Source organism: Stigmatopora nigra, chromosome 4 (genome assembly GCF_051989575.1).
Source record: "Stigmatopora nigra isolate UIUO_SnigA chromosome 4, RoL_Snig_1.1, whole genome shotgun sequence".
Lineage (NCBI taxonomy): Eukaryota > Metazoa > Chordata > Actinopteri > Syngnathiformes > Syngnathidae > Stigmatopora > Stigmatopora nigra.
In genome coordinates this window covers 8483319-8494928 of record NC_135511.1, presented here as the reverse complement: position 1 = coordinate 8494928, position 11610 = coordinate 8483319, and the positions used below count along the sequence as shown (strand labels likewise).

General features: G+C 37.9%; 3 protein-coding genes across 5 annotated transcripts; 1 reads left to right on the top strand and 2 right to left on the bottom strand.

Moving 5' to 3' along the window:
• Positions 1-928: 928 nt before the first annotated feature.
• LOC144195554 (histone-lysine N-methyltransferase SMYD1-like) lies at positions 929-5536 on the top strand. 2 transcript variants are annotated; one of them, XM_077715273.1, is made up of 10 exons: positions 929-1258; positions 1798-1974; positions 2058-2271; positions 2542-2672; positions 2796-2834; positions 3265-3460; positions 4189-4281; positions 4366-4529; positions 4997-5165; positions 5347-5536. In XM_077715273.1, exons 1-10 carry the CDS (start codon positions 1137-1139, stop codon positions 5509-5511), a joined length of 1470 nt encoding a protein of 489 aa, XP_077571399.1. In that variant the 5' UTR covers positions 929-1136; the 3' UTR covers positions 5512-5536. The 2 variants fall into 2 exon arrangements, with proteins under 2 accessions (XP_077571399.1, XP_077571400.1); XM_077715274.1 differs by lacking the exon at positions 2796-2834 and having other exon boundaries at positions 5347-5535.
• A 950-nt stretch (positions 5537-6486) lies between these two features.
• Positions 6487-7647, bottom strand: LOC144195551 (fatty acid-binding protein, liver-type-like). Its single transcript, XM_077715269.1, has 4 exons — positions 7485-7647; positions 7215-7387; positions 6652-6741; positions 6487-6575 (listed from the first exon to the last, which is right to left on the bottom strand). Exons 1-4 carry the CDS (start codon positions 7549-7551, stop codon positions 6525-6527), a joined length of 381 nt encoding a protein of 126 aa, XP_077571395.1. The 5' UTR covers positions 7552-7647; the 3' UTR covers positions 6487-6524.
• A 713-nt stretch (positions 7648-8360) lies between these two features.
• LOC144195341 (isotocin-neurophysin IT 1-like) lies at positions 8361-10778 on the bottom strand. 2 transcript variants are annotated; one of them, XM_077714910.1, is made up of 4 exons: positions 10706-10778; positions 10497-10621; positions 9393-9597; positions 8361-8663 (listed from the first exon to the last, which is right to left on the bottom strand). In XM_077714910.1, the coding sequence occupies exons 2-4, from the start codon at positions 10614-10616 to the stop codon at positions 8518-8520; spliced, it is 471 nt and encodes a 156-aa protein (XP_077571036.1). In that variant the 5' UTR covers positions 10617-10621; positions 10706-10778; the 3' UTR covers positions 8361-8517. The 2 variants fall into 2 exon arrangements, with proteins under 2 accessions (XP_077571036.1, XP_077571035.1); XM_077714909.1 differs by having other exon boundaries at positions 10497-10748.
• Between the last annotated feature and the right edge of the window lie 832 nt (positions 10779-11610).

Sequence of the window (11610 nt, the reverse complement as noted above, 5' to 3'; positions counted from 1 at the left end):
CTGCAGACTTATTGTTGCCTTTAAGTTAGAAGACAGTTGTTAGAGAGAGCCAGGTGGTTGTAGTTCATTTGGAACTTGTGAAGTAAGCTTTTTAATGGTAGAAAGTCATTCCTACTTTATTCCATTATACACAGTATTGTTCATTCACTCAGCCATCTTCTCTGAGGCTTATCCTCGCAAGGGCCTCAGAGGGTGCTGGAGCTTATCTCAGCTAACTATTTATAGGCAGGAGTCACTGAACTGGTTGCCAGAATATCGCAGATACACTATTGTCAAATTATGCACTGTAAACAAGTGTTTGCTAATCTCTTAAGAAGCCCATTCACACAGTGACCATTCAAAACAATCTTACAGCAGATCACTTAAGAAAAATGGTCAAATACATTATGCCACAGTTTAAATTTGTACCTTCTTTAATTTATTCATTCTGCCTGTTACTGTTTGACACTGCTAGGAGAACAGAACTGAATTGTTGATGTTATAAATCCAAACAAAGCTGATGATTGTAGTTGGGGGGGTTGTCGTTGTCATCACAATGTTTATTTCTTGGAATTTGTGAATATCTCTTTGTCCGCCTATGTAGGAAGGTGTAGGCAGATATTTAGTGGGAGGATCTATAAGTTGTGTGTGTCAATCTTCTCGCAGCTGTTCTATATCACCCAAGATTCCTGACAGACAGAAACAAGTGAGGGACAAAAATAACTCTATGAAACATGGCACCGACCAACTCTTTAGAACTGTGGGGGCTTCCCGTCCTTTAAGTTGACACTTGTACACACCTCCACAAAAATGAATGGCTCACTGGGTGAGGGTGGTTTGCATTGAGGTATTTTTGGATGAACATTAATTTAAAAAAGTGTTCTCAAAAAAGGTTGCTAACTATCAGACAATAGGACCCCCAGCCCATGGTCTGTAGGTTGGTGTTCCAGCTCAACAAGTTGCTGGCTATTTTAGTACTTTTGCTACGCAATGTGCAGTTGTCTCTCTCGAGGAAGGGGATTGGTGCTTGGGTTTCAGAACCACACCAGCCCCCAACTCAGCACTTAGTTATCTGCCACCAGCAAGACATTGCTCTCTTTCCTTACAGCTGGATAAACCTTTAGTTTTCTAGCATCCAAGGAAGCGTTACTGCAGTCATGGAGAACGTGACAGTATTTGACTCACCTGGAAAGGGAAGGGGTCTGAAGGCTAGCAAGGAATTTTGGGCAGGTGACGTGATCTTTTCAGAGCCCAGCTTCGCTGCTGTTGTATTTGACAGGTACCGTTGTGGTGGCTTAAATTTTGTGTCCTAAAATTATGCTATGATTGAAGGGCAGAAATGTACACTTTTTTTTAAATAACTCAATGAAGTGAGGGGGATAGAATGTTATCATCGGAATCATAGAGGTCTTCAACTTTAATTCATTCACTAATCTTCTGAACCGCTTATCCTTACGAGGGTCTTGGGGGTGCTGGTACCTATTCCAGCAAATAACGAACAGGAGATGCGGTACAACCTGAACAGATTACCAGGCAATTGCAGGTTATTCAGTGTTTCCAATATTTGCCTTAATGGTGTTGCAAAAAAAGGTTACTAAGTATTAAAACATTCTGTAATGTTTGGGATAACATTTCAGGTCTACTTAATTAAAAGTCCACTGAAAATGTGTTGATGGTAGTGTTTGTTTTCTCACTGTCTCAAATGTGGATGTTTGGTCAACTTTCTCGATTATTAGCATACCCAATAGTAAAAAAAATCAATAAGGATCTTACTAAAATGAATGTCTGCTGTGTGTGTGTTTCATCTATATTTTTCAGTCTCGCAGAGCGCATTTGCCACAGCTGTTTCCGTAGACAAGACAAACTACAGCGGTGTGGCCAATGCAAGTTTTCTCACTATTGCGATCGCACCTGCCAACGGGCTGGCTGGGCCGAACACAAGCAAGAATGTGCCGCTATCAAAAATTACGGCAAAGTGCCCAACGAGAACATTCGGTATGTTGGTCATTTGTCATGCATTGGTTTTATATGAACACTTTTCCCTTTTGTCCTATAATATAATTATCCTCTTTGTGCAGCTTAGTGGCTCGCATCATGTGGCGTTTTGACAAGGAGGGTGGAGTGGTGTCTGACACTCAGCTGACCACGCTTGACCAGTTGGAGGACCATATTGAAGACATGCAAGAAGACGAGTTGAAGGAGTTCAAAGTGGATGTTCACAACTTCCTGGACTACTGGCCTCGCAACAGCAAACAACACACCACTGAAGTCATCTCGCATGTCTTTGGACTGGTGCGTAAGCTTTTTTTTTACTACAATCAAAAATACAAAGGTAAAATTTCCATGATGACTGTAGGTTGTTATATGTAGAGAATATAACTGAGTGGAAGATGCAAAGACTTGTAAGAACAATGTACTTTACAGTTCTACCGATTTGAGACAGAAAATGATGATTTAGTTTAAATTCACACTTGATGTATTGGCTCAACTGCCCACAAATCAAATTCCTTTGATACATAAATCCCCTTCAAAAGTGATGCTATATCCCTTCTCGCCTCCTAGATTAACTGCAATGGCTTCACAGTGAGCGACCAGCGAGGTCTTCAGGCAGTAGGGGTGGGTCTTTTCCCTAATCTGTGTCTGATCAATCACGATTGCTGGCCCAACTGCACTGTCATCCTCAACCATGGAAAGTAGGTCATTTGGGCTTTAACATTCTAATGGGACTGACAACGTTTTTTTATTGAGATCTTGTGTTTAGTGTGCGTTTGTGCGTGCGTGTGTCTGCGTAAAAATGCTTCCTGTTTATCTTTCAGTCAATCAGCTGTGAATACTTTGTATCATTCTCAACGGAGGTGCGTTACCTCAAAGTCCTTGTATGGGCTAATTTATTGAAAAAAATGCAGTGCTCAATGCCTCCCCTCCCATCACTGCCTACCTGTATGTCATTCTGAGGTCCCCCTATATACATTTTTGTTAACACACTATAAATGTGCTAACCTGTTTCAGTATATCTCCTTATAGATATATCAACATAGTAGATCTAATTGTTTTAGCTTTTAGCTCTACATTGTGTCTAAGATGCATAATCATCCACACAAATTACTGTACATTCTGCTTTTCCCTTTAGCTTTCACTTGATTGGACTAAAAACCACAGCATGTATCAAGAGTCAGCATCGCACAAATAATGAAATCATCATTTTAAAACAATAATCAGCAACAAAAAAAAAACTGAGGCTGAAGTGGAAAGCGACATAACAAAACTTTTATGTTATTCCGTTAGGATTGAGCTGCGTTCTTTGGGTAAGATCGTTGAGGGCGAGGAACTGACTGTCTCCTACGTGGACTTCCTCAATGTGTCAGAGGAAAGGCAAAGGATGCTGAAAACCCAGTACTTTTTTGATTGTACATGCCAACACTGCAAGGAACGCATCAAAGATGACCTGAAGATGGGAGGCAGAGAACAAGACGACGTCAAGGTTGTCCTCTCTTTTTTTTTTCTTCGAACAATGACACCATGCAAGTGGTAGCCCGGCTTGAACAGTTGCATTTGTTTAGTGGGGGCACTGTCTCGGCTGATAATGGAAACATGAGAAGTAGATGGTGAAAGAATCTATTTAAAGCAAAGCTATTTCCAGATGAGCTAAGCTTTTTATCTGTGGGTCCAATTATAGTTACATATATTACAATAATGTATTTGCTCATATAAATCACTCAGTGATGTTTCTATTTAAAACAAAAAACCCTAAAAAATAGTTTTAAAGCTAGTAAAACTAAATCATACATAATACAAAGAGAAAAAGTAATTGTTGTAAGAAAACATGTGAGTGGAACCTCTGATAATTCTTAACCTACAGAGAACAGTCACCAATTAGTCCACACATAATTAATCAGGCTGCAATTATCAATAGATATGGGCCCAGGCTTCATACCTACCAAGTTTATTTTTATTTTATTACCAATTGCAATACTTAAAGGATTTTAAATCACACTTTACTTGTATAATGGGTTAGGGTTTCAATTCAATTCCATTTTTCACTGACAAAATCCTTTAAATTGAGAACAAATAGTACTTTTACCCCAAAAAGGCTTACTTTTACATCAAATCATAATTACTTATGAAGATAGGCGGAGAGAAAACTAAACACTTGTAATTTGAAATAAGAGTTAACTGAACTATTTTTTCCGTATGTCTGTGTTCTTCCAGCCGTCAAATGAGCAAGTGAAAGAATCAACCGATTACTGTTTTCAAGAGCTGGACAAGATGGAACAGGCCCGATTAAAGGGTGACTACCACGAGGTGAACACTTCATGACTTCTTGTGAGATTAAAATCTCTTCCAGTGTGCACAGTATACTTGATCCTGCATTGTGTAACATCTCAGGTGGTAAAGATTTGCACGCAATGCATAGAGAAAACGGAGCCCGTGCTGGCTGACACTCACATCTACCTTCTGAGGATGTGGAGCACCTTGAGCGAGGTGCAGGCCTACCTGCAACACTTTGAAGATGCTGCCGAATATGCCCGCAAAATGGTTGAGGGCTACATGTACGTACAACATAGCCTTCTGCATTGATTCTGAGACCAAGTTGTATGGCTCAGTTTGACACTTTTTACTTCAGTTGTAACTATACTTGCCTTTTGTTTTATAAAAATAGTCATATTAGTTTAAATTTACCACAGTTACAATATTACTATAGAAATATGTATCATATGACAATATTCACAAGAATAAAGTGATGACAAAAAAATTTAAATATCTTTTTCAAAAAATACTGTATATTTTTTTATTCTGTATTTTAATTTTACATGTATAATCTTCATACAATATGAGCAAAACCATAATGAAGGGAAAAATAATATTCATAAAACATCTAAAGATACCAAGTTTAAATATATACTGTAAGACTAGAAGTTTGTTTTTTATAAAAATGTCTCGGTTTTCTAATAGATATTTTTTTAACTGAAAAGTGGAGAGTTTTAATGGCTGAATCCAATCTTTTGCTGGCGAACAGGAAGCTGTACCACCCCAACAATCCCACTTTGGGGATGGCAGCCATGCGAGCCGGAGTCACACATTGGCAAGCCGGTCTGATCGAGGTTGCCCATGGGATGGTATGCAAGGCCTATGCCATTCTCATGATTACACATGGCCCCACCCATCCCATAACCAAGGACTTGGAGGTATTTTAAGTGTTTCCACCAAAATGTTTAACTTTTTCCACCGAACAAAGCAATTTGAATCCAAGAAGGACAATATGTTTTGCTGATGGCTCCATATTGAAGTGACAATTGAAGATAAATTGGTATTCAAATAAAAGCCTGCCTCTTCTATAACCTTTGTTCTTCACTCTTCCCCCTGCAGTCAATGCGCGTGCAGACAGAGATGGAATTGCGCATGTTCAAGCAGAATGAATACGTCTACCACAGTATGAGAGAGGCAGCCCTCAAGAACAGACCCATGACTATGATGCATGAACCCAAGTCTGTGGAGGAAGGCATCAAGAATCTCTTCCACAGAAGGAAATAAAAAGAAAAATAATCCCATCCAATTGTTATCTTGATTAGCACGTGCTTACCCTGTTTCACATTAAATATGCCTTGAGAAGCAATTGTGGCACATTTTCACAGTTTACCGTTCAATCGCATGACAAGGAAGTGATTTTCTGCACTCAACATTTTAGTTATTTAGAAGTGTGACAGAGGTTATCTGAGCCAACTTTGGACTGCTAATCAATGAAAAGGTTTACACAAAATCACATGCATTAGTTTAAAACAAAGTTGACTGCCCCTCAGTTGTCATAAGCTTCAGTAATTTCATATCACAATTTGGAACAGACAGCCATTTTATAGTTTTTTATTCCATTACACGTTGTGGTATTGGCGTTTTTTCCCCCCCAATTAAACCTTGCTTTGCAAAAGTCACAAATGATATCTTCACTTAGTGTTTCAGTAAGTTAAATTAATCTGATTGATCAGTTTTGGTAGTAGTATACAATTGCTGAAATGTGTATAAGCAAGCAATATTCTGTAGAAATTCTCTGACAGCAAACAGTCAGATAGCAATCGAGCATTAAAAAGGTTGAGAGTGAACTACATTTTAAAGTGTACAAATGTTGCCAATATTTGTAAGAAGGCCTTTATACCATTTTCACAGACAGCAGCCTGGCAGTCATGTCAGACTGTAGTCTTAAATTATGTCACAAGTCTCACAATGTTTCATCTGTTTTAAGCTGTTCGCACACTGAAGTTTTCATAATTGAAATGCTTAACAGTTCAATAAAATTTGCAATGTTTCAGGAACTCCTAATATAATTTCATGTACTTGTCTAATTGCAGACCATGCCAAATTTCATTGAATTTAATACTCAGTGGCAGTTACTTTAACACTAATTATTGCAAATCATAAAATAGTCACTTTTCACTAAATACTTTTCTTGTGATTACTTTGGATAACTTGAATGAACAACTGTTAGAAATTTTGTAAAACATGGACAGAGAAAAATTTGCCTTTTCACATATTTATTCATCCCATGTGCAGATTTAAATGCGTTTGCTCGTCCTCTTGTATACAATGTCACCGAGTGTCATGGTCTGGAAAAAAACAAGACAATGTTAAAGTGTGCTAACATTTGAAACATTCTGGAATTTGATTTAGCACAACACTTACATTGACTATTGTGTCCCCATCCAGGCATGTGACCGACTCAATTCCCTTCAGGGAAACCTTTAACATGTTGCCTTCACGCTGAACCACCGCCTTGGCAAAAGAGGAAAGTTATATGAAAATAAAAATACAAAACCAACAAAAAGGGCAGAGAATGAACAACTACTGTCAACACACTTGAATGTCAAAATGGATAGGGGCACATTCGTGCTCAGTGGACCTTTAAAAACAAAAATTCTAGTTCTGTTGATTTGTACTTTTATCAATTCAGATTTCTAATGAAGCAATTGTATAGAATTGAGGATAATTCAAAAGATCAAGTTGAGAGCAAACTAAAATATGAAGAAACATATTGCATTCATTGGGGAAGGGGGGGTAGTTTTCATTTTTAAAAAAAAAATATTTCACCAATTCCTAAGAGTTATCTTCCAAGAGTACAAACATGGAGGCCCCTTTATAAAATGAACAGACCCAGAAGAAGTCAAACAAAAACAGACACAGACAAAAACTGCTTCCACAGATCAAGTTAATATAAAAAAGCAAATTTATCCAAATTTAAGTCTTACCTTGATCTTTTCACCTGTGACAGTCTCAAGCTCAGCCTCCTGCCCAATGGTAAAAGAGTTGACAAGGACCTTGGTTCCAGTTGTGACAGTCACCTTAAAGTTGTCTCCATTCTCCTCAATCTCAGAGATACTCTTGACATCTTTACCCTTCTGAATGAGCTCATCAGAAAGACCTACAATTATATTCAATGATAAATATTTGAGACCTGGACCTAACAGGAGGGTAGTCATTTGGGTAACAACAATAGGAATAAAGAAAATAAACCATACCAATGGCCTTCATAAAAGGCTCAAAGTTTTCTTGGGATTCCAGTTGGTACTTTCCAGAGAAGGACATGATGTCAGGCAAGTGAAGGTGAAGTGACAAATTGCTGGCACATCGTCTTATATATACACACACTCACTCACACTCACACTACACACACACACACACACTGGCAACACCCCAATCATTAACTTCAGCTGTCTCCCATTACAGAGGGAGCAGGCCACTTGCAGATAATTAGGGAAAAAGAGGAATAATGTTCATAATATTTTGTCTTTCTCCAAAGTTGTGTTTCAAATGGCAACTAGATTGGTTGCACTATGTGGTCTGACCCAAAATGAGTGTGCTTGTGTGTGAACTTTACTCACATGATAAGTTCAATTTAAGGAGATAAGCTGCATGAAAATGAATCTTTATTTGCATTAAGATTGAGTTGTCCACTCCTCCAACTATTTTAAATGTTTGGTCACTATCGTGTTTGCAAATATGTGTAGTTTTTAAGACTTTGAACACATGTGGGGTGTCAAAACACAGACAAACGGATCAAAGGTGAGCTCTCGTAGTAGATAATCACTGATATTGTTACCAATCAACCACACAGAGATGGCTGCAAGATAAAATTTGATGGAAGAGTTCAGGTTGATAAGGCTTTTGCTGTGTCAGTCTTTGCATTAAATATGAGTTTTGGTGGTTTCCTCCAGTTAGAGTTAAAATATTATTTTGCAATTCCCCTAAAAGAATGCATGCTGTGCTCATTGCAGACTCAATTTTATTCATCAAAGCTAATAAGATTTGAAATGTCTTCTATGTTTGAGTTGCGCCAAGCTCTCAAACAAACCCTTTATTGGTGCAATTTTTTCTTTGAAAGACGATGAAGGAGACACAACTGTTTATACTTTATTTTTAATATCTAAGCTAGCTGGATGATTGTCATTATACACATACTTTTATACATAAAAATCAACAGACAATAAGAGGCTCAAATGGGCGACTAGTAATATGCAGGGAAGATCTACAGGGTGTCCCTTTAGGGTGAAATCACTGAGCAAGTCGATGAGGGGAGGTGTGGGTTGCAAGATGGAGGAGCCTTACGATGATGTCACCGGGGTCGCCGCCGTCGTATTGGCCCACTTGATCGGCCGCCTCCTCGTCCACGAGGCACGACTGGTCTGCGGCGCAGCTCTCTGAATGGTGGAGAGGAGAAAGGTCTTTAAGTGCAATCAGTCTATGCTCTTATCAGCTTTTTTGGCTTAGCCTTTATGCTGACAAATGGAGGTCACAAGGTCACTGAACCCTTTCTATACAAGAATATGCTTCTCTTAGTAAGGGAAGCTAAAACAACTGCATACTTTGGTGTAAACATCTACAGGTTGGAAGAGGTGAGTCAACAATTCTGCTTTTATAAAGGCTGTCAATAAACCAAACACTATCATGGATGACAACACCACTGCAAACTACAATCAACAATAAAAATATGTCATCAAACTAACATTTTCAAATTATTCAATATCATGACAGCTTTCACAATTCAGTTTTTTCTTTTAATTGAGCGATCTTTTATGTCAAGAAAAATAGTCTTAAAACTAAACTTCTATAATGATTTTTTTTTTTTTGCTCATTCACATTTCTTTTCATTCGTCTTTTTCTAAATTTCAAAAACTATACAGCAGGTTAAATTGAAAATGTTTTTCATTCCCAAAAAAATTAAATAAATAAAATAATAACTGGACGAAAAGAAATTAAATTAAAATCAATTGAAATATGTATTAGTATTTTTTTCTCATTTTTGCTTGTTCATCTTGGTTCAGTCTAAGTATTCATCTAAACTAATATAGATTGTATCATTGTGTTTTTGTTCCAATTCATATTTTGAGCCCCAATACATAGTGTAGTTTTTGCAAGAAATGACATACCGGCATCACAGCAGAGCCCAGAAACAGCGCAGTGTCCTCCCTCAGAGCCACAGGACTTCCCCCCAGCCTGACAGGGGGTGAGCAAGTAGCTCTCCTCTATGCAGTGAGCACTTTCTGGGGAGCCCAGAATGCATCCGAAGGTATCCCCGCAACAGATGCTGGGGCCAAAGCAGCGGCCCCTATCTCCGGGACCGCATGACATGCACTAATAAGAGCAAATGATGATTTTAGTCAAAACATATTTTCACTGTGCTTTGTTTTGCATCATTTGTGATTCTTTCCCTAGTTGTCCTGTCATATTAAATAAGGAACCAAATTGAAGTCATCTCGTATACATTTTGTCCAAAATGGTATGCCACTTAAAAATCATTTATTTATATTATCAGATAGTACATGAAAAAAAAAAAACAGATGGATTACTGTAATTAAAGTCACAGGCTATTCATATTAAATTAGTTTTCAATCTGAATGTGCTGTTTTAAATTGTAAAGGTTCATTTGGCTTACATTTGTTCTTGAAATTATGAAAAACATTTGGATTTTTGTTCAAAAATAATTTGTATCATAATACAAAAACAATATTATAAGAGCAAGCAAGTATAAGTCCCCCCAAGCAGTAAGACAAACCATAACGAAATGCTTCACCTCAGAAATAGAAAAGTAATGTGCTAACCCTTCACCCAAAATGTCAAATGATGTTGCAGTACAGCAGTTTTCATCACAATAATATCTTGTCTTCAATAAAGAGCAAAGGAACCAGAAAATTTGATATAAATACCCTCTTGCAAAAGATTTTATCAACTAGTCAAGCCACGGAAAACTGGAGTACGATGAGAGAAGGAAACGAGTTCTGTACAATAACATATTGCCCTCCTTTTGTCAATGACAATTCGCAGTAATTCTTGAGTTAGAGCAAAGATTATTCTTTACTCAATACGTTTCTACACTTTACATTAAAAGGAGTGCGGTTGTGATGATAAGCGGTACAGAGAATGAATGAACGAATGAACATTAGAGTTTCACTTTACTCCAACGGACATACCTGGAGTTCTAGTTTTCGGTTGTATTGGATAGCTATCCTCAAAAAAACGACAAAACAGCTCACCTTCCGTAACGGGGCATCCATGATGGAGCGTTTTCCACCAATAGGACAGTTGGAGATGTAGCACGCTGAGCATCCAGACAGGAGGAAAAACAGGCACAGGGACACAGTTGCTCCGCTCATCTTCACTGAAACAGGAGGAAAAGTTAACTTGTACAAAACTAAGAACCAAAAAGCACAAAGCCAAAAGAACGCTTTTTTTTTGTTCTTACAGCTTGTCTAATTTTGGTTCCGATGCTTTCACTTGCTGGTCCACTCCCGTAATATCTTCTTAATGCTCCCCAGATCTCCTTTTAAAGTGTGACAGGAAGACCAAAGCCACTTAGGACTCCTTAATGAATCACTTATGGGTGGCTGATGGCACTGACCAGCGGGCAGGTCAATGGTCAGATAGGTCTGTAGTAGCGTTTGTCTCATGAATCATTCCAGTCCGTGACTTTGCATGCTTGACAGGACCACCAGTCAGTAAGGTGGCAAGGTCAAATTGTAAAGAGGCCGGAAAACACGTGATGAGAGTAGAACTGTGATCTCGTCTTAATTATCATAAGCAGTGAAGGAACAGTCTAGTCGTCTAGTGTCTTTAATTACATTCAACTACTTCTTTGGGCTTCATCATACTTCACCAGTTGCCATATTGATTTTATCCCCTGTTTTTAGACCTCAACCTGAGTAAGAAACCAAAGATGGGAATTAACATTTGGCTATAATCTTGCATTCTTACATGTTCATTATGTCGTCCCTTTCTTAAGTCAATCAAACAAAAACTGTGTATCCCAAAAATGAAAAATTATCGTATCATGATCTTAATATCAGTCATGTGGTGTAAGAATTATGTCTGTACTACATTTATGTAAGATTTTTTTTCAACTATTTATTCCAGCAACATATACTGAGACAAGGAAACAATAAATACATTCACTTCATTTAGAGCTTGGGCTGATTCCCATTCATTGGCAATGCACATAGTGGAAGAATGACCGCAAATAAATGTTCGTAGATATCTTTATTTTATTACTCAAATAAAAAAAAAAAAACAAGATGCCTTTTTCAATATCAATTAATACACAGACACGTGCATGTATATGTGACATCAATGTGCTAATATATTTTATGGATT

Bases quoted from the DNA above. Each gene is read 5' to 3' on its own strand.
- LOC144195554 (XM_077715273.1), top strand. From the start codon at position 1,137: ATGGAGAACGTGACAGTATTTGACTCACCTGGAAAGGGAAGGGGTCTG. The intron at 2,272-2,541 runs GTGCGTAAGCTT...CTCGCCTCCTAG, and splicing joins TCTCGCATGTCTTTGGACTG to ATTAACTGCAATGGCTTCAC. The intron at 4,530-4,996 runs GTACGTACAACA...GCTGGCGAACAG, and splicing joins AAAATGGTTGAGGGCTACAT to GAAGCTGTACCACCCCAACA.
- LOC144195551 (XM_077715269.1), bottom strand. From the start codon at position 7,551: ATGTCCTTCTCTGGAAAGTACCAACTGGAATCCCAAGAAAACTTTGAG. The intron at 7,388-7,484 runs GTATGGTTTATT...ATATAATTGTAG, and splicing joins GCCTTTTATGAAGGCCATTG to GTCTTTCTGATGAGCTCATT. The intron at 6,742-7,214 runs GTAAGACTTAAA...TCTTTTGCCAAG, and splicing joins TCACAGGTGAAAAGATCAAG to GCGGTGGTTCAGCGTGAAGG.
- LOC144195341 (XM_077714910.1), bottom strand. From the start codon at position 10,616: ATGAGCGGAGCAACTGTGTCCCTGTGCCTGTTTTTCCTCCTGTCTGGA. The intron at 9,598-10,496 runs GTGAGCTGTTTT...TGCTCTTATTAG, and splicing joins TGGATGCCCCGTTACGGAAG to TGCATGTCATGCGGTCCCGG. The intron at 8,664-9,392 runs GTATGTCATTTC...TCCACCATTCAG, and splicing joins TGGGCTCTGCTGTGATGCCG to AGAGCTGCGCCGCAGACCAG.